General features: G+C 38.4%; 4 protein-coding genes across 9 annotated transcripts; 2 read left to right on the forward strand and 2 right to left on the reverse strand.

Annotated features, from left to right (window-relative positions):
• Positions 1 to 1235: 1235 nt before the first annotated feature.
• On the reverse strand, positions 1236 to 7570 carry LOC107036584 (GTP-binding protein 1). The gene is made up of 9 exons (XM_015254632.2): positions 7487 to 7570; positions 6708 to 7092; positions 5817 to 5928; positions 3541 to 3900; positions 3157 to 3309; positions 2825 to 3074; positions 2539 to 2683; positions 1883 to 2343; positions 1236 to 1826 (listed from the first exon to the last, which is right to left on the reverse strand). The coding sequence occupies exons 2-9, from the start codon at positions 6804 to 6806 to the stop codon at positions 1523 to 1525; spliced, it is 1884 nt and encodes a 627-aa protein (XP_015110118.1). The 5' UTR covers positions 6807 to 7092; positions 7487 to 7570; the 3' UTR covers positions 1236 to 1522.
• Positions 7571 to 7651: 81 nt separating this feature from the next.
• Positions 7652 to 10144, forward strand: LOC107036599 (josephin-2). Its single transcript, XM_015254657.1, has 3 exons — positions 7652 to 7875; positions 8677 to 8891; positions 9170 to 10144. Exons 1-3 carry the CDS (start codon positions 7822 to 7824, stop codon positions 9627 to 9629), a joined length of 729 nt encoding a protein of 242 aa, XP_015110143.1. The 5' UTR covers positions 7652 to 7821; the 3' UTR covers positions 9630 to 10144.
• Positions 10145 to 11673: 1529 nt separating this feature from the next.
• Positions 11674 to 17714, reverse strand: LOC107036623 (probable cytosolic Fe-S cluster assembly factor AAEL012261). 6 transcript variants are annotated; one of them, XM_015254695.2, is made up of 8 exons: positions 17573 to 17714; positions 17365 to 17516; positions 16469 to 16667; positions 16312 to 16402; positions 16136 to 16231; positions 14381 to 15006; positions 13065 to 13480; positions 11674 to 12096 (listed from the first exon to the last, which is right to left on the reverse strand). In XM_015254695.2, exons 4-8 carry the CDS (start codon positions 16375 to 16377, stop codon positions 11855 to 11857), a joined length of 1446 nt encoding a protein of 481 aa, XP_015110181.1. In that variant the 5' UTR covers positions 16378 to 16402; positions 16469 to 16667; positions 17365 to 17516; positions 17573 to 17714; the 3' UTR covers positions 11674 to 11854. The 6 variants fall into 6 exon arrangements, with proteins under 6 accessions (XP_015110181.1, XP_015110184.1, XP_015110183.1 ...); XM_015254698.2 differs by lacking the exon at positions 17365 to 17516 and having other exon boundaries at positions 16469 to 16643; XM_015254697.2 differs by lacking the exon at positions 17365 to 17516.
• Positions 17715 to 20590: 2876 nt separating this feature from the next.
• Positions 20591 to 23488, forward strand: LOC107036625. Its single transcript, XM_015254700.1, has 5 exons — positions 20591 to 20672; positions 21343 to 21546; positions 21938 to 22216; positions 23153 to 23323; positions 23389 to 23488. Exons 1-5 carry the CDS (start codon positions 20634 to 20636, stop codon positions 23404 to 23406), a joined length of 711 nt encoding a protein of 236 aa, XP_015110186.1. The 5' UTR covers positions 20591 to 20633; the 3' UTR covers positions 23407 to 23488.
• Positions 23489 to 23764: the final 276 nt, after the last annotated feature.

The raw sequence follows: 23764 nt of genomic DNA on the forward strand, positions 1-23764 counted from the left end.
AGTCAACTTTAGGGGGGTGACGGTAAGGTAGGGAGTTGGGATGAAGGAGAGGGATTACCGTTCGATGGAAAGGATTGCAGTATTTTCGGCCAATTCACGAACTAATGGCGCCAGGTGACTAGCCACTTGGAAATGTAAATGCGTCACGACGGTCATGTCATTGATGGTTATATGACGGTAATGTGACCGTCATTAATGATTTCGGGGGACTCGGGATCGATTCCCGGCTGGGTGAAGCGGAAATTTTTTCTCTCTAAATTCTAATTCTCTTGGAATTCTTTTTGTATATGTTATGTGACGGTCATGTGACCGTCATTAATGGTTATATGACGGTAATGTGACCGTCATTAATGATTCCGGGGGACTCGGGATCGATTCCCGGCTGGGTGAAGCGGAAATTTTTTCTCTCTAAATTCTAATTCTCTTGGAATTCTTTTTGTATAAGTTATGTGACGGTCATGTGACCGAAATTAATGGTTATATGACGGTCATGTGACCGTCATTGGTGGTTATATGACGGTCATGTGATCGTCTGTCTCGAATTCTCCAATTTACCTCCATATCAATTAATGATCAGTGGTAATCAAAGTTTATAAGGATGATAAATTCAATGGTAAATGTGGGAACTCCCAGTAGCTTCAGATTTTCCTGGAAGGATTGGGAAAATAAACAACTCCAACATCTTCATTTTGAATAAGAATTTTTTTCATCATGATTCGATCATCAAATGCTTCAAATCAAAAACAAATTACATTCATTTTGGTTTAAAAAAATACTGTTCCATATCTATTTTTTAGAATTTTTATCAACTCTTCTGGAGATTAATTTTCATATAATTTTCAATGTGCGTAACTATATTTAGGGAAACGAAACAAGAAAACATTGGGTTTGTAGAAAAGTTCAATTTTAGCTTGATCATTCCATTTTTTTCATCATTACGGTGAATATCTGGACAGCTTGGAGAGATTGAAAATTCGAAGGCGGCCCTGTAGAAAGCCAGGGAAATTTAGAAAAATGGTTAGCGATTCCTTCATTCCTCTGATTTTCAAAATGAGATGGAAATAAAAATTCAAAATTTCAAAAAAAAAAAATTCCAATTTTTTTTCCAGAGTAGGGGAGGTTGGGGTAAAACGGACACTTGACTTATTTAAAAATGTTAATGAGGGGTTGAAATGTTGATAAAATTTAATAATTTCTTTTTCAATACAAAAAACAATTCTTTCCCTTTGGGGCGAGCCTAAACGGAGCTCAATTGATCAATTTGTTTCTGAGTTATGAATAATTTTTAAAAAGTCTAGTGTCCGTTTTACCCAACCCTCCCCTATCCTAAACGAGTTTCCCACCGGAAATTTCACTGGCCTTCCCCTAGCCCCAACAGTCATCCTCCACCTCTTCAAAATGTGAAGATAATCCCCAGAATATCCAGAAACCTGCAGACTCCTGACAAAACAGCTGAACGAAAAAAAACGAAAACCATTTTCATAGAATTTTTACATCGAATCTTGAGATAATCCGTCTCAATTTAGACTTTAGCAGGTGGATTCTGCTCGGAGAGGGGCTGCACACTGGGGTTCGATGGATTGTGAGGCCTCCCACCCCTCCTCCCCCTTCCCTTTTTGTTCGCTGGTCCAGACCCTGACTTCTGGGGCACATTCTCACGTTTTGAGGCCTGTCCATCGAAGGCTCCATTGATCTCTCCCTCGAGGGCATTCTGCCGACTCTGCTGATTCTTATTAGGCTTACCTGATCGTGAATTCTGGGAGTTGATAGCTGACGAGTAGGGAATCAGTCGTAGAACATTCCCAACGGCTTTTGTTCGTCCCTCTCTAGATTAAAAAAATCAGTAATTTGTTCATTAAGATTCACGAGTTATTAAAATTACCTGAAGACCATTCTCTGTCCGGGCTTGATGTACTCAGGATGCTTGATGAACCTGAAGTGAACGAGAGCCTTGTCCCCAGTCCTCAGGCAGTCCTGCGACATCGATAGAATGGAAGCTGTCTGCCTGATGCTGCCACAGTGAACCATAGCCTGGTACCTGGAGCTGATTGTCGTTGGATGATGAAGAACGAGAATTTCACCCTCGAACTCCCAACAGGCCTGGGGATTCAAGGCTGGCGAGACCATGACCATTCCCTTGCGAATTTGTGAGCGTTTTATCTTCTTCAGAGCGAAACTCGCCGTTTGCCCGCCTCTCACTTCGCTCACGGGCATTCGTTTTCTGTGGATGCTCTTCACTGCGATCTGAATAAAGTGACCGAGGGGGTCCGGACCCAGTAGCAGAACATCGTTGAGCTTTATGATACCTTTGAGGGTTGTTCCGGAGACTACCGTCCCCACACCCTGAAGACAATTCATTCGGGAATTTAATTTCTGACGCCTTGTGAAGCTTGGGAGGAGGGAGGGACTGCAAAGTGGGGCAACTGAAGAGATCTTTTATCAAAATTTCTCAATGGGAATTCCTCTGAGCCTTTCATACAAGTACTGTTGGGTTGTTTGTGTCTGTTTTCAAGGAAAGGATAAGATTTTTTCACTTACAGGGACTGAATAAGTGTCGTCAATTTGAAATTCTGCAGGCTCGTCGTCGTGGCTTATCATTCTTGCTGTGAGCAGATTCAGGAACATTTTCAGGAGGTTCAGGTTCTCGCCATTGACGTTTGATACTTGAAATATTGGACACAGTCTGTGGACCAAAACAATCAGAATGGATTTCCCATTGAGGAAGATGAAATTAAAAATTGTCTCAATTATTTTTCGTACTAAAAAAAAAAATAGAAAAGGGAAAGGCAATTTTTTCAGGTGTTCAGTGAACAGTCAAGTCTACCTTTCAGAAACAAAATTGGTAGCACTGACAACAACATCATCAGGCGTCTTGACAATGACAGGAACCTTCCTGCAACCCGGTGATTTGAGAATTCTTATCAGTAGCCTGAGATTTTCCTGGAGAACATTGGGTGGACACATGTCAATCTTGGTAACGACCACGAAAACAGGAACAGATAGGGCGAGGGCGAGCCCCAGGTGTTCCTTGGTCATTCCCACGATTCCTGCGTTAGCCCCCACCATGAGCATGCCTGGAGAAAGGCAGAATGTCGTTATGATTAGAATGGACTTGGCATTTTTTGGGTTCTCTTTGGAGTACTTTCACTCGCTCACCAAAATCTGGAGCGTGGCCAGTCATTCCGAAGACTGTTGTCTTCAGGTAACGCTCGTGGCCAGCGAGGTCGATGAATGTTATCACTTTCGATGATTTTTCACATATTTTAACCCAGTCGAGGGAACCGTGCTCTGGTTTGTTCACGACATTGCCTTCAATAGTTGAAAACAAAATTTTTTTTCGTGTTCAAGTGAAACCCATAATTTTTTTGTATCCTCTTTTTTTCATAATTTTCCTCCCAAAAAAATGTCAGAGAAATGTGTCCAAATGCGAAAAAATCTTTGGAAAAGACGATAAAAAATTGAGAGGAAAAAAAATGTGAAAATATATGCGGAGGCTTGTAAATTACGAAAAAAAAAATTAGCAAATTCACATGGACTCACCGACACTATCAAATCCCAGGATATCGTTCCCCACCGAGCTGGTACGTCCAGTCTCAGCCTCGTGTTTGTGTCTGAAGAGTTTCTGCCTAGCGAGGCCTCGTCCATTGTCGAGTTCACCGTGGGTGAGAACTCCCAGGAGTGTCGATTTGCCAGCATCGACATTACCCACCACAGCCACTCGAATCTCCAGGAAGTCCTGCTGGTCCAGGCGTCGTCTCACCAGGTATTGCCCTGTGAGACCCTGGTCCACTTTACTCTGTCTCAGAAGAACACAGTCGGCTTCTAGAGTTGCTGCTAGCGACTGGAGAGTCGCCACTGAAGCCTCGTATTCGTCGGATTTCAGACCATCCTCTGATCCGTCTTTTGAATAATTTTTTGGAGTTGATTAATTAATTAATTAATTAATTGATTCTTTCATTTGAAAGGCTATTTGATTGTTTTAAAAAAATTGACATGAGGGGGCTGCGCCCCCTGCGCATTTCAGTGGCCGACCCCGGGGGGCTCGGCCCCCCCGCTGGTTCCGCCCTGTGATAAGACCCCTTCAGGGGGGGCTCGCCCCCCTCACTGGTCTCTCTTCCGACCGGCGTGATAAGACCCAGAGGGGCTCAGCCCCCCTGCTCCTTCCCCCGTGTGATATAACCCCTATATATCCCGCATATTATTCTTAGAGCTTGGAGCTTAACATTTATAAGAACTTCCTGATCCTCAAACCCTTCCTCGAGACCCTCGTGGCCCCTATGGAGATTCTAGACTTCTCAAACCTGATCATATCCTTGACTATAATAGACTCGCGCTTGTTATATCACTCGTCAATTCAGGGGGGGCTCGGCCCCCCCACTCGTCTCTCTTCTAATATGGGCTTCTCGATCTCAAAAACTTCCTCGAGACCCTCGTGGCCCCTATGGAGATTCTAGACTTCTCAAGCCTGATCATATCCTTGACTATAATAGGGGGGCTTAGCCCCCCCACTCGTCTCTCTTCTAATATGGGCTTCTCGATCTCAAAAACTTCCTCGAGACCCTCGTGGCCCCTATGGAGATTCTAGACTTCTCAAGCCTGATCATATCCTTGACTATAATAGGGGGGCTTAGCCCCCCCACTCGTCTCTCTTCTAATATGGGCTTCTCGATCTCAAAAACTTCCTCGAGACCCTCGTGGCCCCTATGGAGATTCTAGACTTCTCAAGCCTGATCATATCCTTGACTATAATAGGGGGGCTTAGCCCCCCCACTCGTCTCTCTTCTAATATGGGCTTCTCGATCTCAAAAACTTCCTCGAGACCCTCGTGGCCCCTATGGAGATTCTAGACTTCTCAAGCCTGATCATATCCTTGACTATAATAGGGGGGCTTAGCCCCCCCACTCGTCTCTCTTCTAATATGGGCTTCTCGATCTCAAAAACTTCCTCGAGACCCTCGTGGCCCCTATGGAGATTCTAGACTTCTCAAGCCTGATCATATCCTTGACTATAATAGGGGGGCTTAGCCCCCCCACTCGTCTCTCTTCTAATATGGGCTTCTCGATCTCAAAAACTTCCTCGAGACCCTCGTGGCCCCTATGGAGATTCTAGACTTCTCAAGCCTGATCATATCCTTGACTATAATAGGGGGGCTTAGCCCCCCCACTCGTCTCTCTTCTAATATGGGCTTCTCGATCTCAAAAACTTCCTCGAGACCCTCGTGGCCCCTATGGAGATTCTAGACTTCTCAAGCCTGATCATATCCTTGACTATAATAGGGGGGCTTAGCCCCCCCACTCGTCTCTCTTCTAATATGGGCTTCTCGATCTCAAAAACTTCCTCGAGACCCTCGTGGCCCCTATGGAGATTCTAGACTTCTCAAGCCTGATCATATCCTTGACTATAATAGACTCGCGCTTGTTATATCACTCGTCAATTCAGGGGGGGCTCGGCCCCCCCACTCGTTTCTTTTCTAATATGAGCTTCCCGATCTCAAAAACTTCCTCGAGACCCTCGTGACCCCTATGGGGATTTTAGACTTCTCAAACCTGATCATATCCTTGACTATAATAGGGGGGCTTAGCCCCCCCACTCGTCTCTTCTAATATGAGCTTTCTGACCTTCATGACCCTTACAAACTACCCTTCATGATTCTTATGGCGGCTGGGGACTATTTCTGGTCGTAATAGACTTACCCATGCCATTTCACTCAATAAGTTCAGGGGGCCCGGCCCCCTCCCGCGTTAGGACTCTCATACATCCCTCATATGACCTTAAAACTTGACCTAAATTTATTCTAATCTATTTCTTTCCCTCACCTTCACCAATTCCAATGTCGAAAATAGTCTCACTGCCTCCATCCAGTATTCTCTCCTTCAGCCGCCTCAGGAGAAGCTCATACTGTTCCTCTGAGGGGCTCACAAGCACGTCCTACCCTCGACAACAACAACAAAGATATAAATTCAATTAATAATTAATCGGTCGATGAATTCATCATTTATTCTCCCAATTTCGCGGAAGAACTTTTTTTTGTCAATTCAAAAATCACTTCCAACATGTTTTTGACTAAAGATGAAAGAAACCTGAAGTTGTTTTATATCGAAATATCTCGAAACTGCCCGACCGCTAATCCTTAATTCTGATTGGTCAATATGTGACACGAAGTTATTCACAAAAAAAACACGCGGCATTTTCAAATTCTTCAGTGGTAAATTTTTTTTCACGTCATATATAGAAAATGTATATATTTCACGTGTATATATATTATCGGTGAAATTAATAAATTGTCCTTTTATGGAGACCGATTATTTAAAAAAATTGGAGACAATTAATTGAAAATAAAAAATTCTTTATAGATTCTTTTACTCTACTTCGCTATTCACTTCAATCATTAGTCGAATTCTCTTTGATTCATTATCAATATTTATAAGGTATTCATGAGAAAATGAAATATAATGAATTGCATTTCTTCATTTCAACATATGAATAGATCAGCGCGCGCGAGAGCGCGCGCGCAGATCTTGTTTTGAAAATATCAAAAGGGGCCGTTTTACTCCACTCCCCCTATTATTATTCATTACGAAAAAAATGATAATTCAATTTCTTTCATTGATCATTGATATGATGAAGTAATACTACAGGTTTAAAAATTGAATAAATCTTTAAAAAAATAAGTTGAAGTGCAGAAATAAAGTTTATGAATTTCGTACCTTTCCCCTGATACTCGAATAATCCGGCACAGCTGGGGGTTCTTGCTCCCCCGCACCCCCCTGCACCCCTGAGGGAGGCCGCGAAGCTCCAGCAGACATCTCCAAGCTCTCGAAAGGCCCCAAAAACCAAAAAAACTCTCAAAATCTTTGAAAAATGGAATTCAAAAAATTCCCTTCACCACTTTCACTTCATCAACACACGGTGGGGTCTCCCCTGACCCCAGTGACCTGTGAAATAACCACAAAGAGCCTCCAGGAGGCTCCAGGACTCATCACACAACTGAAACTACAGTTCCACGACGCAAAATCACTTTTTGTTTTCCACTTTGTCCTCGAAATTTCCCTCTTCCGGATGGTCTTCGCGACTTCCCCAGGGTCTCACCACCTGAAAAACCACGAAAAATCATCATCAGGACAATGACACAGCTGATGAAACATCAGAAACGCAGATGAAAATATTTTTACAGGTGAAAACCACTGAAAAATCGTCAAAAAAACGCCGACACAATCGCGAAAAAACGAGTAATTTAATGAATTATTAATCAATTGTCGCTGAATCTGTCGTAAAATCACATCGAAAGCATATTGAAGGGCATGATGTGGTGCCAGCGAGTGAAATCAGACGTGGGGAATAAAAATAAACAGAAGTGAGACGAGAGAAAGTCACGAAATTTCGATGAAAAATGAATAATTTTCACTTTTCCTCCGAACAATCGACTAAATTCGTCGTTAATAAATTGTTTGGAGTTTCTGGGATGTGGGGGGAGTGTTGCACTGACCGATTTGCGTTGATCAACAAGAGTGTAACGTCAGAAAGAACCCGGAATCATCGTTCAACTGCAACTGCCGAAAAAACACTCATGAAATTTTCGTTGGAAAAACAGTGAGAACCACTGGCCCCACGTCTCAGGGATTTCGCCGGGTTTTCTGGGCTCACGGGAGAGTTGACGAAGGCTCTGACGACGTTTTTTCAGTTTTGTCATCGGGGGAGACCTCCGAGAGGGATCAGAAACGTCAGGAGACGATCGGGGAAGTGATTATTTATTTTTTGGAGGTGACGATTGAGTTTTTGTTGCGGTTTCTGGGGAGATTGGGGGAGATATGTAGTGCGAAGATGGTGGCCAGTGGTCAGGGGGACATGACTGGACCGATTTATCATGAGAGACAGGTGAGGGTGACCCCCTAGGGGTCTTTTCAGGGCTTGATCGAACTTTAGGATTGTTTTTGCAGTTTTAGGGGAGAGTGGGGTAAACTGGACACTTGACTTTTTTAAAAGTATTCATAACTCAGAAACAGATTTGTCAATTGAGCTCAGTCTAAGGTCATCACGAAGAGGAATCATTGCTCTTTTAATGGAAAAATAACATTATTCCATTTCATGAACAATTCAACACGTCATGAATATTTCAAAAAAAGCAAAAAGTGCTCATTTTAGCCCACTCTCCCCTATAATAAATATTTTTAAGTAATGTACAAAAATTATCATTCTATCCCAAAAATTATGATAGAAGGATAAAAAAAAATAGAAAAAATTATGAACTTTTTCAAAGAGCGTTTTTAATTGAGATTCAGAATGAGTTGAAAAAAGTAGAAATTACAAATAATTGATTCGCTGTGGCAAATTATTTATTAGCTGTTATTTTCAATTTCTTGTTATTCAACTTATTCTGAATATAAATTAAAAATGCTCTTTGAAAAAATTAAGAATTTTTTCTACTTTTTTTTCATTATTCATTCATAATTTTTCAAAACTTCTGCATGATGCAGGACTCAATTGGCAATTTCAGATGACGAAAGATGAAAAAAAACATCGAGATAACATTCGAAAGATAGTACACCCGGGCCTTAAATTGAGAGAAAAATTAGAATTCCGAATTTAATCGAGTTTTCTGCAATTTTTTGCAGTTTTCAATAATCTTTCCATTTACCGTAAGGGTAGAGCTACTTTAAAGGATCATTGGGGTTTCAGGTGAAGGAGCTGTGCGCCCTGCACGCCCTGAATAACCTCTTTCAAGAGAGGGGCTTCAGTAAAGCGGAGCTGGATCAGATTTGTTACGGATTGAGTCCTGATGTCTGGATTAATCCTCACAAGTCACTCTTGGGACTGGGGAATTATGATATCAACGTTATCATGGCTGCACTACAGAGGAAGGGCTGCGAGGCTATCTGGTTTGACAAGAGAAGGTGAGAGAATTTTCCTTATTTTTTTAAAAATCCGAGTTTAAATTAAGTAAAACTATTAAAGTCGATTTTCACCATCGACCAGTTGTCACCGAATATCTCGGAATCCAAGGGGTATAGCACAATTTTCGTCATGACCTTTTTTGTAGTCCTCAATGCGCTCTACAAAAAAGGTCTTCACGAAAATTTTGCTATCTCCCGTAGATTCGCAGATATTCCTCGAAAACTCATCGGAAAATGAAATTTCATTCAAAAAATAATTTTTTACGATTATTCCCAAGGGATCCAAAGTGTCTGAATCTCGACAACATAGACGGCTTCATCCTCAACGTTCCCACAGAATACAAACTGGGTTTTGTTCTTCTACCCCTGAAGAAACGTCACTGGATAGCCCTGAAGAAAATCCAAGGTGCCTTTTACAATCTCGACTCGAAGCTCGATTCACCCCAGCTGATCGGCAAGGACGACGACTTGCTGACATACCTGAAGGACCAAATTGAGAGTAAGGAGAAGGAGTTGTTTCTGGTTGTGTCCAGAGATGTGTCGAGCAGTCAGGAGTGGTTGATTAAAGTGAATAATTGCAATGATTATTTGGGTGAAAGTGGTGAGAAAATTTTCACAACTGAAAGTGACGAAATAAGGTACATTGAGGATGGATTCAGTACGGACATTGAGCTTGATAAAAAATCACAGGATTATGTGGATAATGATAATATCATTGTGAATGATAACACGAGATAATCTTTATCATTTTGCACGGACTTTTGGAGGAGATTGAGTGATGGAGCTCCTGAGGTTCTCGTATGTATCGAGAATCGGAGAAGGGGAGATTAATTTGGTCTCAACCGACAGCCGGAGAGCTTTCTGAGCCATTTTGACTCAAAAATCCAAAGAAAAACGAAGCTCAATTAGTTTCATTGTCCCATTGATTTGATTACCCTAATCCCTTATTTCAGGTCCTAATATTAATCCCATTTTGACTCAAGCCAAAAATCCATTCTCTATCTCTTGAAGTTCTCGATATATTTGATAAAATGTGAAAGGTTCATCGACTTTTCTTCTCTCACGAAATTCCCCCGACATTTTTTATCTCAAATTTTCCTCGCACATTTCTTCCTCAAAAACACATCCTTACACTTATTTTTTCTCCTTCCAGTGCCTCCCAATTCCATGAAGCTGAAACTTGCGAAAGATTCGACAGCAGAAGGTTTGTCTTAGGCGAATCTAGGGGGGTACAAATGTTTTTAAGTAATGTACAAACTCTTTCGCACTTAAAAAACACTAGATTATATTATATTAATTTATTTTATTCTTTTCTTTACAATTTTTCATTGCGGTTAGATTAAATTAAATTTATTGGATTTTAATCCCATTGTAGTATACAAATTGTGGGAACAGGTTTTCTCATTTTCAAATGAAGAGATATTTATGTTAAATAATAAGGAGAGTATTGATACTTTTTTTGAGATGATGATCTATATATTTTTCACAATTACATCACTGTTCACAAATTTCTTTATATGCTACATTTTTCATATAACTATTTCCATCTTTTTTATTTTTCATTCTACCTCCATTTTTTTTAGATGCCGAAAAAATATCAATATGTTCCCTTTCTATGATCCAATTTCAATGGAAGAAAGTGAAAATAAACAGAGATACGTGATCAGCAAGAAAATAAAAATTTCGATTTTTCACTGTCTCCGGAAAGTTTTAAAATGGATATATTTTTTCAAATAATGGAAGAATACCCATCAATTCAATTTATGCCCTCACATTTTGATAGAATACATGAAAAAAATAGCAAAGAATAAAAATCGAAGATGAAAAATTTTATCGGATTAATATAATGTAATTTGTACACATGATTATGTGACTCGGAATAGGACAGTTAAATATCCCCTAAATTGAATTTTCCGCTGACGATCATTTTGCTATTTTTAGCTTCATTCCAATTCCGCGAATCAATGTCATTTACAGAACAAGAAATGATTCAATATTCAATTTCCATTAGTGATGATCCTTTATATTCATGATTAAAGGAAATTGCATATTCGAGACTTTTTTATTCTTTATAGACAGAATTACGGGGAGACTACTAAAGTTTCAAAAGTCGGGGGCTAAAAATATTTCGGAACGAATCGAGAATATATTTTTAATATTTTGAGGATTCTTCTGGCTATTTTACATGAATGGTGCAATTTTTTAAACAAAACGAAATTATCTGGCTAGGAGTCGAATTTCAAAAACTAATTGGCAATTGCTGTTCCCTATTAAATTCCTTATTGAACAATTCGCTCATACTTTGTTGCAGAAACGAGTAATCAAGTGATTAAAAAACAATCATTTTTTTATGTCATCTGAATGTGTATATAAATAATCCCACGTCTAATCAGTAATCTCCATTTACGAATTAATTTTTTTAGCCATTGAAAACACCGAATGATTTTTCATTGAATTTGGAATATCTCAAAAATCGATGACAATCGATTTTCCATCCACCAAATTGACATGAAAATCATTCTGCAACAGTACAACGTTCGTCTTGTGATCTCTAGCATCTGCACAGCGTAGAATAATTATCGATAGCATTAAGCCTTTATTTCAAGCATTGAAGCAATATTTTTCATGTCTAAGATTACAGGAAAAAAATGCTTGGCTTCATTTGACCAATTCAGTTAATTACTTCAGTAATTAGAGCGGGGAGAAAACACAAGGTGAATGGGAAAGAGAGACGAACTAAAAACTAGTCCAAGTGTTGGAGAAATAATTATGACCATAATAATTATAATTTATGTTAATTATTAAAACAACGTAAGAGACATTTTTCAATTGTTATTTACATTGATAAATAAATTATTTTTGTTCATTTTTTCAGGAAACATGAGTTTAATTAGTTGTACTGAAAAAAAAGGGTTTATATCTCAATTTATTCACAATTTATTAATCGATAACATAAAATAATATCACCATTTCATGGCCAATGCACTGCTCATCTTTTCAATCTCATGGTACTGAGTGTGAAGGAATGCCGAGGCCTTGTCAGTGTGGCCCGAGCCCAGCCATGACTTGTACAAATTCTGTACGACTTTATTATTTTCAGGTTTACTCTCTGGAAGATCGTGATAATTTTTCTCCAGCCTTTGCGCCAATTCCCTGGGCTGTGAGCCGTCCTGAGGGCGAATTTGTGCTCCACCATTGAGACATCCTGTTGAAAATACGCGAATTAAGGTGTTTCGTGTGAAAAGGCAAAATAATGAAAAAAAAAATTGAAAAAATTGAAAGAAATTGAAATTGAACAAATTCATGGGAGAAATATCTGCATCATTGGGAATTTTTTCGCAATTTTCATAGATCTTAAAGATAATTTGGCACTCGCAAGTGATGCGAACAAAAGCAATCAATCTGACAAAAAAAATTGATATTCAAGAAATGTTAAAATGCCAAAAAATGGGAAACATCTTAATTCTGAAGTTTTTGGTTCCAAATGGAAGAATTGTATTTATCAAATCTGAAATTGCCATTTTTTTATGTAACGATGACTAATTTTGGTCTCAGGACTTCGAATATGTTGTTTTTAAACAATTTTTTTCGACGATTGTGCAAAAAATAATTGTCGAGATCTTTTCAATTATGGCTTAAAATATTGGTTTGGATGCTATCTCGGTCGAGTTCGAAGATAATGGCGATCGCGTCATTTACTTTGAAATTATAGCCTTAAAAAGCATTTAATCGAGGTTTAATCACGATTTAGTCGGGATTTAGTCAAAGTTTAATCGGAGTTTAGCCGGGATTTAATTGGAGGTTAATCAGGGTTTAACCGAGCTTTCGTCATGCTTTAATCAATGTTCAGTGGAAGTTTAAACCAGTTTAATTTTAATTTAGTCGGCGTCTGTTAGAAGTTTAACCAGGGCATATAGAGCTCGTGTCAAACCTTTGGGAAATTTAGGCATCATTAAAGTTTCATGACTGGTATATCTTCCTCCCCAATGTACCATTCAGTAGCAAAAAAGTTATACTGGTCTCAAGTCCAGTTTAACGAAAACTATTTCGGAGAAAAATAAAACTTAAATAATTTACTTACGACCGAGGAGACATCAACATTCATGTATCCGGAGCATGAACTCTTATTTTAATTTCAGAAAGTTTTCGATTTCAGAAAAAAGTGATTCTCACCTGCTGGACAAGCCATCACCTCCACATAGTGATAAGTGCACTTGTTCCTCTTGAGTTTCTGCACAAGATTCTGGATATTCCTGAAGCCGTTGGCCACCCCAAACCTGAGGAGGACCTCTCCATTTCTCTCCAGGACGCCCTCCTGAAAGTCAGGGTTCCTTAGACTCTTCAGGTCAAGCCGAGAATCGGAAATCTGAAAGAGATGCTTCGCCGCATACTCGAAGATGAAGTCTGCGTATCCGCCGGAGCCAGAGCCCCTGTGGGACCAAAGATCCACTTCTGATTGCTCATCGGTGGTGAAGGGCCTGTCCAGGGGCGCAGGATCCACCTCAGTCAGACTCTTTCCCTGGTTCTCTAACATCTGCTCGAGCTCAATGCTTGTTATCACGCAGTCAACGTCTCTGGTTTCTTTCGCTCTGTTGATGAAATAAAGTGAAGAATTCAATTTTTTTTGTAATTGACGACAGGACCCCATACAAGAATACAAGAATTGATCATCTTCATTACGATACATGCGGATGAAGAACGGGCTTTGAGAATTCGATTTGAAAATCCTTGACCCACCGTTGGAACTCCTCAATTTCACTGTTTTTTTCTTTAACGATTGATAATACTCATAGTCTCAAATGTAAAATTCCTTCCTTGGGTTGCAGGCCCAAATATTACGGAACCATTATATTACGGTAAAAAATATTACGCAAAAATATTACGGGACAAAATATTAGGCAGAAAATTATTGAACCGTAATAATCAAGGACAAAGGACTCTTCATTTTTCAATAACATTCATTTTTTATTCAACAGAAGGAACTGGGTAATTTTAAATTCCATACAATTGATTCTGCGGAAGGTCACATGGAATGCAAAAAAAATGTGGTTGAAGAATTCAATAGGAAAATCAAAAGTAAGATTTTAAAAAATCGCCGAATTTATCCATCAAATGTGTCAACTACTGGAAAAAATAGGCGTGAATGTTCTTACTCCTAATAATATGGGCCATTTTCGTGTCTTCATATTATCCAGATCTCCTGAGGAATGTAAACCCAACGTCAAACCTGGATACGTCTATGCTCTTCACATCCGAAATTTGTGATCCACAAATTGGATTCCTTACATGCAATAATAACCAACTGGCGGTATATTGGAATTTATTTCCACAAAAACTGGAGATTTTTCTCGAATTTTCAAGAAAAATCTAGAATATTTTAGAATTACGATAGATGGCGCTACTGCCGATAAGGAACCATAAGGACTTTCCCCCCAAATGCCCCCCCATAATGACAACATAGACGTATCCCCGTCAAAAATCATTCGTACTTGTTATAAAAGTCTTCCCTCGACGCCTCCAGCTTCTTATCGTAGCAAGGCATTAAAGTGATATGATAAATCCTCTCCGGAGAGAGACACCACCTCTCAGCGAGATAATTCTTGACAAGAGATCCCATGATCTGCTGCGGCGACTTGGTGACACTGATGAAGGGTAGAATAAAATTGCCATGGGTCTTCTCGGCATAGCAGACCCACCCCGGACACGAAGATGCCAACATAGGTATCTGTCCCTTGGACCCCTCCTGATGGGTCTTGAATCGCTCGGTGAATTCCTTCGCAGACTCCAGCAGTGCGAAGTCTTCAGCTGTCGACATCTCCAGGACTAGATCTGCACCCAGTGATTTGAAGTAGCCGGACAGTCGCCTGGTGGTCTCCCCAGGGTCAAGGTCGTACTTCTGGGCGAGGGAGAGGACGGGCTGAACTGAGAGACTCACTACTATGAGCTTTGGGGTTTTGTTCTGGGATTTGAGGGCTTGGTTCTCCTGGAAGACCCTGAGGAGCTCCTCCTGGGACTGTTGGGTCACCAGGACACTCTCGGCTGTCGTTATGCAGCCGGAACAGGCGAGACAGTCCGCCAGGGTGATCTCCACCTTCTGCAATTTCTCTGATCCCCTCTGGGAGAGAGAGAATGCGTGACTGATTGAGGTTTATTAACTGTACATTATGTTGTACAAAGCAAACAATTATACGAGTCATATGCAGGGAATAGTGACAAACGAGATGAAAACATGGAATCATCTTTTAAAAAAAGAATGTAACGTTTTTTGTCACCAATCTATTCTGCCATGCTTGACTTCGGATTATTTCTATCCTAAACTTGAATATCTTGTATATTAATAACAAAATATTTTGATTTGATGATCAAGACTTTAAAATGGTGTTAGATCTTCCCATTCTACTCAATCGGTATTTGAATTCGGAATATTGCGCACGTGAGGCAACAACCCCACTGCGCCAGGCCATCGGGCCGAGGAATATCTCCGAATTTAAGGTACTTCCGCAGTAGTCATATGGGAGTAGAAGGAAATGTGCTACAGGGTTGAAATTTTGAGGATATATTCTTTCAATAAATTAGAAAGTTGTCCCGAAAGTCCCAACACGATTTACCACATTGATTTTTGTAGAGAAAAAAATTGAAATTGTCATTTGTACAGAGCTTTATGAGACACATTTCAATGGGGAATGACGACCATGGACAATATGCTAAGAATCCAAATACTTGATTTATCGCATCGTACATGTTTCCAAAATACATTCCTGCAATTTCACTATTCATGATCACAGGAATCATGAGTTGTCATTCAAAATGTGCGTCAAAATCTTGATGTTTCTGGGGGTTATACATTGGAGCATAGGACGTAAAAATGAGGTTACCTTAAGGGAGATGACGAAATTTTCATAATGACCTTTTCTGTAGAGCGAATTGAGGGCTACAAACAAGGTCATAAGAAAAATTTTGTTATTTCCCTTAGATTGGGAGATATTCATTGAAAACTGGCGAATAATCAAAATCGACTTGAACCATTTTACTGCTGCCTTACTGAATTATTATTATCCTATCTGAAAAAAAGATAAGCGTTTCGTGAAGTTGTTTTATATCGAAATATATCGAAACTGTCAGATCACTAATCCTCAATTCTAATTGGTCAGTGAGTCACGTGAAATTGGTCACAGAAAAATAATTTATTGAATTGAATAATCAATTAAAAATTTATATAAATAATTATTGATAATTATTGTCACCTCATTGAGCTGAACGTAAGCCCCGTCATCCTGAATTTTTATTTTAGAACCGGTTTTGCTCGTTGATTTCAGGACTTCAATCGGTTTTATGCATTCCTGATGTAAAAAAAATCATAAGAACTCAGTGAAAAATGATAATTAAATCATTGACAGAAAGAGTTCTTGAGGTTAACTACCTGCGATGGAGTTATAAAATCATCCAGGCTCGTTATTTGCAGGGCACCACTGAACCTGGATGCCATTATGTTTTTACGAAGTCTCAAATACCTGACAAAATTGAAAATGTTAATAATTTAGTGCAAAATCATTCTTTAGCTTCTTCACGGCTCTCACGGTTTTTGCAGTTGTTGTTATTCCTTACTGGTTATGTCTGTCTCTTCTAATCTTCTATTCAATGTGGTTATATCCTCTCACTCTAGAAGAGGCAAGCACCATTTCTCCTCCAAATAAGTATTAGTGGTGGTTATACCCAATAGAGGGCTGTACCAATTCATATCAGATGTCTCTTCTAATAAGGAGAATATCGTCGCGACTATATCAGAGATCCGATCAATTAGCCCCTCATGTATAGATAATCTAAATTATTATTTTTTTCCTCATTGAAGTAGTTTTGAAGAAAATTGCGAGCTAATAAAAAACATTTGCTAGTTAGTACTTTTTTTAAAATAAATTTTTGAAAAATCACCTCTGAAAAAAAAGGCGTTATCCCCTCTATTTCATTATTTCCAAAAAATTTTATGACCAATCGATAGCAAATTGTTTGAAGATTTTTGTGAGTTAAGAAAAAATCGTCAATGCAATCCTATTATTGTGTAAATTAACAATTCCAATTTCAACTGAAAACCAGCGTTGATGACCAGAGTTTGTAACAGAGATGTCAGACAAGATATGAATGTTTTTTTTGGCTCAAATGAAAGAGCGGCTCGAAAAACCGCGTGCAGGAGTCTTTAAAGATGACAAATGTCTCTACAGATGATGTCTGTTTTCAATTCTCTACTCTAACATAAACAATACAATAGTGACGATGTGCACGTTTGACAGTGCGGAACCGTATTCATAAACAATTATGTCGAACAAACTGATGGAATCGTCAACCTTATCAGTATCAGTGAATTAATGCTAAAACTATTATCTTGTTCCGACTTGTATTCACTTTGACCGTTACATGGTAAAAGAATATCAACTTTTAAAAAAGTTAAAAGTAAAAAAAAAAGTATCCAATTACTTACAGCATAGAAAAATGTGAAATTTAAATAAAATCATCATCAACAAATTGTGTGGCGAGAATCATTACTAAACATTGGGTTTTTTAAGGCTCATCATGACAACAATATAAAATTATTGCCAATAGGTTACCCCACTAAAACTGGTATATTAAATTCTAAAACAAATACATCATCAATTCCACAAAATGTCCTACGAATACCACCAATTCACCTTAAACTTGACTCTCCAACACATATCAATGATCAAAATATGTCAACAATTGTGGAGACAGTCGGACGTATCATCAAAAATAGAAAGCATTCTATATAGTGAGGATGAAGCGGCACGCGCAATACTCGCGGTCGGCGAATGGCCAGAAATCAATGACTACGTGATTAAGAAGCTAGACGACCTAAACCTTCCAAGACCAATGAAGCATCATTTGAGGTACTACTTGAAGTCTATAGCGAGGGGGATGTTCAGATGGTTGAGAGACATGCGCAATGATATGATGACCAAAGGGGATCCTAACTGTGCAATCAAGATTAACTACTTCATCAAGAACCCGACTTGGGACGATTTTGGATCTGTTCATGGCAGAAGAATGCTTGAATCTTACGTGAGATTGGTCGCCTGTGATCTGGAGAACCTCTGGAGATTGATCGCCTGATGATCGTCATGGACTGGCCTTGGATCATGTGTGTTGAGTCATGGAAAAATATTTTTCTTGCTGTGAGCCAGCAAGACATGCGGATAATTATGGCTAGAAGCTTGAGTATTATGGACTCGGAAAGATGTGCGAGATATTATCAAGTTGTTGAAGAACTCTGCAAGACTTACAGAAATTTATCTGGAGAGCAAGATATTGAAGATATTATTCGTATTGGTCGAAAAGTGGTGTTTATGAAAGATATTCGGCTCTGTAAGGTGTTGTTTGAGAATGTTAGGATTAGGCGGTGTGTCTTAGATCGATGGGAACTCGTTTTCAATTCTTCTGATTGTAAAGCACTGGGTGACGATTTTTTTAGGGAGTTTATTGAGGATGTGCTGGGAGATGATGATGAGAGAAAACTTTTCAAAAATTCGTTCTACGGTCATTTGGGGAATCCAACGTAGGGGTGTTGTGTGCATCGTACATGAGAAATTTTCTGTCATCTGTTGCTTCCGAAATTGTGTCGTAATAAAGTGTGATGAAAAATTATCCAAAAAAAATTGGTAACTTACTCTCTTTTTCTAAACCCAATATTTTATGTTGATGAGTCGATATGTTCGTGACGACGTGACCTTCACTCCTAAGACGATGGGTATATTATGATAATTAACTGATAATTTTCACACATTTATCATTGCTGTGTACAGCCAGAAAAAAGTCCTTATTTTGAGATTTCAAAGATTTTGAATTGAGACTTTCACAATTGGCAACCCAGTCCCGATGTCATAAAAGCCTGGAATTTTGTCGGAAATTTTTTCCAAGAAAAAATTACCGAATTTTTTGTTTTTTCTGATAGGCTGGTATCGCCTGTCGGTTTTATTTATTTTTTTCTTTTTTGGTATGAATATTGTGACAGAATCCACGAATAACTAATGGATTAATAAGAATAAATTATTGCCCTGATGAAGGACACCTTGTGTGTCCGAAACATTGGCATAAATGGAAATCTTTTGAGATCGTCTATTTTTTATAAATTCGAGTGATTAATAAAATCGTTGTAATGACCGCTAATGGCTGAGAAGTCGGAGTTTTCTGGAAATTTTTTTCGAACCTTGGGAAATTTTTTTTCGGCAGAAGTCAATATATACATGTATTCATACTTTCTTTAACGATAAAATATTTATGAAAAAGGTAATATTTTTCAATCACTAAGATGAGGCAAAGACTAAATTGGCACGAGCTTTTATTTATTTCATCCCATTCTGCTTCCAAACGATAATAAAACGATAATATTTATGAATTTTGTAAAGTGAAATAACATAATTTATAATCTATTTTCGTTATGCTGTGCGAAAAAGTAACTTTTTCGCAAAGTAACGCAAAGTAACGTCCCTTTTCCACACATTGTAATGAAAAATATCGTTCGATACTCGTGGGAAAAGTGTTTTTTGGCTCGTGGGATTATATCACTCGCCTTCGGCTCGTGCTATAAATCTTCCACGAGCCAAAAAACTCCGTAACAAAATATACTGTTGTCACGAGCTAAAGAAAATTCATGGTGAAATAAAAGGCTATCTACTCGCAATGGAGATATCAACGGAGCCGATTTTCAATTAGTGGAATCGTTCTATAAATCAACACAAGGTATTTATACAAGTGTCGATAGTACATAATACTTAGAATTGGGATCATATGGAAAATCGCTCAGGGGGTCATTGGGATATGTAAACGTACAATATAAATAATGATTGTATGTAAGGGTGCACGTGGTTCAAGTTTCAATGATTCATCCATTAACATTTTTTTAAAGAAAAAGCGATTCTGAATTGGAACCGTCAGACAACAAATCTAGTCTTGTTATTTGCAAAAACTGAAACGATCTTGAAATTTTAGCGATGTAGGGGTTACGAATATCTTTAAATTACGAATATCTTTATTTATAAAGGAAGATATTGGCATTTGGAGATGGCCACAAAACGGTATTCCATTTTGCCCGGCCTTCAGCAGGCGGTTTTTGACATGACGAAGCATTAAATAAACAATTGATTAATTTCAAATGAAGAGTTCTCTTATTTTACGTCATGTGAAAGCAGATCGTATTGATCATTTTGAGAGTTTCTGTTCGATTCAAATAAATCATTTTTCTGGATGCAAAGAACATGAAAACTATTTTTTAAATTCATCATTCAATGAATTCAGAAAATTTCTTTTGGGTTATCGCGGGACAACGAATTTAAAAAAATTGAAAGTTCTAATGATTGATCTATGAATTAAATTGTAATTAGTGTTGGTGGATAGGGGTCGACGACACTTCCATTTAAAAAAGAGATTAAGTTCCATCATCGACTCATTACCGAGGAATTACAAAACAATTTGTTTGCATATACAGATACATACGCACAGAGTTTGAAAATTACGTTTTCGAATTCTTCGAATCATAATGAGTTCATATGACGTGAATAATTCAGAGAAACAGAGTGGGGCGAGTTTTCGCTATTTGATATAGCGACGGGAGGAGAGGGATCAAAATTGCTCAAAGCGTAATTCCGGTCAGATTCACCTATAAATTCAGGCGTTGAGGAGACACATGGTAGTAACGTTCATCCACAGGTGCTAATAGATCTGAATCAATTCATCGAAATGAAGACATTGGGTGTTCTCTGCTGCCTTCTGCCATTGGTGAGTCGATTGCTTATATTAAGAACTAAGCGCCCGGCGTTGCCGAGGTAATTCTCTTCTTCTGCATTTTATTATCATAATTGAAAATGATGATTTGTTAAGAATTTCTCCAAATTTTCTGGAACAGTTACGATTTCTCTAGAATTTTTTAGAAAACCCCAGAATTGTTTACATTTTTTTTTACGCAGAATTTTTTAGAAATTTTGTAGAAAACTCGCAAATTTTCATGAATTTCCGAGCAAATTTTCTAGAAGTGTATGTTGCATGTTGCAGTATGCAAAGCTGTCAATTTTTTTTATTTTTCTAGACGACTCAAGAATTCTTTCGAATTTTTCGGAAAACCCCCGAATTTTTGAGAATATTCTAGAAAATCCAAAAATTTCCTTGAATTGGAGATGTTGCCCGGGCAATTCTCCTCTTCTGCATTTTATTATCATATTGAAAAATGATGATTTGTTAAGAATTTTCCCAAATTTTCTGGCACAGTTCCGATTTCTCTAGAATTTTCTAGAAAACCTCTGACTTGTTTACATTTTTTTTAACGCAGCATTTTCTAGAAATTTTGTAGAAAACTCGCGAATTTTCTTGAATTTTCTAGAAAATTTGAGACTTCTCTTGAAGTCTCCTCTAATCTCTAGAAGGTCGTAAATCCATGTAATAATGGTTGCAGGCAGTCATTTGTGCGGTTACGGAGAAGGAACTGTATCAGTATGCAATTCTCCATACCAACATCAGAATGTACAGCCAGAATGTGTCGTCATTCCTGTTGGGTGTTGACCTTCTGGTTCAGCAGTTGGCTGAGAAATTCCATCGGAACCTCAGTTCCCTTCGAGTAGATTACGCAGTCGAGAGGTTCCCACAGTTCGAGATAAAGGTAACACCGAAATTATCATACACTGAGAGAAAAACAAACACGTTGTCAAACAAGTCATGTTTGGGCCAACAAAATCGCTAGCTGAAAATTGCCAAAAAAGAATTTGTTTGGTTCGAATTTGAAAGTCTCAAACATGAATAATTGTTCTGCTTTCGACAGCAACGAAATATTTGGCTCAAGAGGCGGATAATTCACACCAGACGGTGCCTTTTCAGGATGAAAATATCTCATATAAAGGGAAATTCATCAACAAATATTTTATCCCTAAGTTACAAGATTGCTATCATATCAATAATATTGTTTCAGTTAAGGGTTCATTTCTTGTTTCTGGATCCTGATAAGTTCACTGTTTATTGTCGCCACCTACTCACGGCTTCAATTATCATTTCAGTATAAAGCGAAAGCCGCGGAGTTCGCAAAAAATACAGATTTGAATAAAGACTGTTCTAAATACATCGCGGATCTCCTCAGAGAGAATGAAGTACATAAGGGCCAGCTGGCGAGTTACGCAGCTACGGCTGTGCAATCTTGGAAAGACGGAATCTACCAGTTTCATAAGGCGATAGCTAACACAAGACTCGCGCTTGCTAACGGCGAGGTGGAGGCTGCTGATTGCGGTGCTCTCCTAGATCAGGATGATGAGACGCTTGCTTACAATTGTGCGCTCAAGGTATGTATTTCGTCAATAGTTGATGATAATTTACAGTTTTTCATTCAAGGACATCATTCTTTGACCCTCGAGTGGTCGCACCTCTCCACCAAACGTCTCTGGTCGCATGATGAGCGCTGCGCCGTTCCGTGTATTTTACCATTTTGAGAAAAAAAAAGTTCAAAAAAATTATGTATTTATTATTGAACGAGTAACTTTGAACTTCCAACTAACAATTAATAACAGTATAAAACGAGAAAAGTGAAAAGATTATTCAAAAATGAAGTTCCATTCGGTGCGAAAATTTGACATTTAAAGGGTAAACACAGAGATTTCGACCGAGTCGAATTTTTAAGGAATTTTAATTTTTGATCGGTGCAAAGATGCACTGAACAACAATTGTTTAAATGTTTGACATGGTGGAAAGTAGGAATTCCAATTTTTTCAAATTTTTTCTCAACAACGTTTCAGCGTAAAAAATAAAAATCGAGACAGAACAGCGCTCGTGCCGTGACGCGACCGATCGAGGGTTAAAGTAGGATGTAACTCCAGTTGAGTCGTTGAGTGTAACGCGGAAAAATAAAGTCCAAAAGCCTTAAAGTAATCATTAATCGTTGAGAATTTTTCCTATCAATTCCAACTTTGATGAGTGTAAGAAATTGATCTATCAAATTATTTTTTCAAGCATTTTTTTCAGCAATAGTCTCCATTTTTTTCAACAATAGTTTGACTAGGGTGTTCGGTATAACTAGCCATTTCGGGCACGTAGAAACGTAAATTATTTACTGCAAAAGTATGATACTGACGATAATTTTCATACCGGGCACAGAATTTTTATTGATTTTTCCTGATTTTTCGAGATTTTTTCTAGATTTTAATCTTCTGACGTCGAAAAGGTCATTTTTTCATAAGACTGTGTGTCACTGTCTCTTTCTGAAGAAATAACAAATCTTTTAGGTTTTAACGAATGTTAAAAAACTCGATGATGAGACGATTGGATCAATTTATAATCGAACAACAGAGATGGATCAAATTCACGATGCAGCTCTGAATAATTTGCATCAGTCGATCAAAGACAGGTTCATTCCAGAATTCTATAACACAGTCGGAATAGATGGTTGGCTGGCGGTAAGTGTCGCATGAGATTAGACAATGCATAAATTTGTCGTTAAACAATAACTTTTTTATTTCAGGATTATTGTCCGTCATAAATTGTTATCTGAGGACTTCTGGAAGATGCCCATCGCAGCCAACATAGGAAAATATGACATCAAATCGCTGTGATAGTCACAACCGAACTCAAATTGCTAATGAATAATAATGATTCTTTCATAGCATATTATGTAAGAAAATGAATAAAGCGATGTACATTAAAAAATTTATCATACCGAATGCTGTCCATTTCTTTCGAATTTTTTTTACGTCAAATGTAATGATCATTGTCACGTGACCGTTACATAAACTATGTAAATATGAAAATGAACATGCGCACTAACGCTAAACTTAGTACCCTGTCCGGTAATAGGGGCGCTGAGTGACCCTTCAATTTACCTCAACCGCGCGTCAGGG

Source organism: Diachasma alloeum, unplaced genomic scaffold (genome assembly GCF_001412515.2).
Source record: "Diachasma alloeum isolate Michigan unplaced genomic scaffold, Dall2.0 Dall_scaffold_00210, whole genome shotgun sequence".
Lineage (NCBI taxonomy): Eukaryota > Metazoa > Arthropoda > Insecta > Hymenoptera > Braconidae > Diachasma > Diachasma alloeum.

Excerpts from the sequence above, each read along its gene's own strand:
- LOC107036625 (XM_015254700.1), top strand. The coding sequence starts at position 20,634 with ATGAAGACATTGGGTGTTCTCTGCTGCCTTCTGCCATTG. Across the intron at positions 20,673-21,342 it reads TCTGCTGCCTTCTGCCATTG|GCAGTCATTTGTGCGGTTAC; the intron begins GTGAGTCGATTG and ends TAATGGTTGCAG. Across the intron at positions 22,217-23,152 it reads CTTACAATTGTGCGCTCAAG|GTTTTAACGAATGTTAAAAA; the intron begins GTATGTATTTCG and ends CAAATCTTTTAG.
- LOC107036599 (XM_015254657.1), top strand. The coding sequence starts at position 7,822 with ATGGTGGCCAGTGGTCAGGGGGACATGACTGGACCGATTTATCATGAG. Across the intron at positions 7,876-8,676 it reads CGATTTATCATGAGAGACAG|GTGAAGGAGCTGTGCGCCCT; the intron begins GTGAGGGTGACC and ends TTGGGGTTTCAG. Across the intron at positions 8,892-9,169 it reads ATCTGGTTTGACAAGAGAAG|GGATCCAAAGTGTCTGAATC; the intron begins GTGAGAGAATTT and ends ATTATTCCCAAG.
- LOC107036623 (XM_015254698.2), bottom strand. The coding sequence starts at position 16,377 with ATGGCATCCAGGTTCAGTGGTGCCCTGCAAATAACGAGCCTGGATGAT. Across the intron at positions 16,232-16,311 it reads ATTTTATAACTCCATCGCAG|GAATGCATAAAACCGATTGA; the intron begins GTAGTTAACCTC and ends TTTTTACATCAG. Across the intron at positions 15,007-16,135 it reads CTTACGTTCAGCTCAATGAG|AGGGGATCAGAGAAATTGCA; the intron begins GTGACAATAATT and ends TCTCTCTCCCAG.
- LOC107036584 (XM_015254632.2), bottom strand. The coding sequence starts at position 6,806 with ATGTCTGCTGGAGCTTCGCGGCCTCCCTCAGGGGTGCAGGGGGGTGCG. Across the intron at positions 3,310-3,540 it reads CCTGGGATTTGATAGTGTCG|GCAATGTCGTGAACAAACCA; the intron begins GTGAGTCCATGT and ends CAACTATTGAAG. Across the intron at positions 1,827-1,882 it reads GGACAGAGAATGGTCTTCAG|AGAGGGACGAACAAAAGCCG; the intron begins GTAATTTTAATA and ends TTTTTAATCTAG.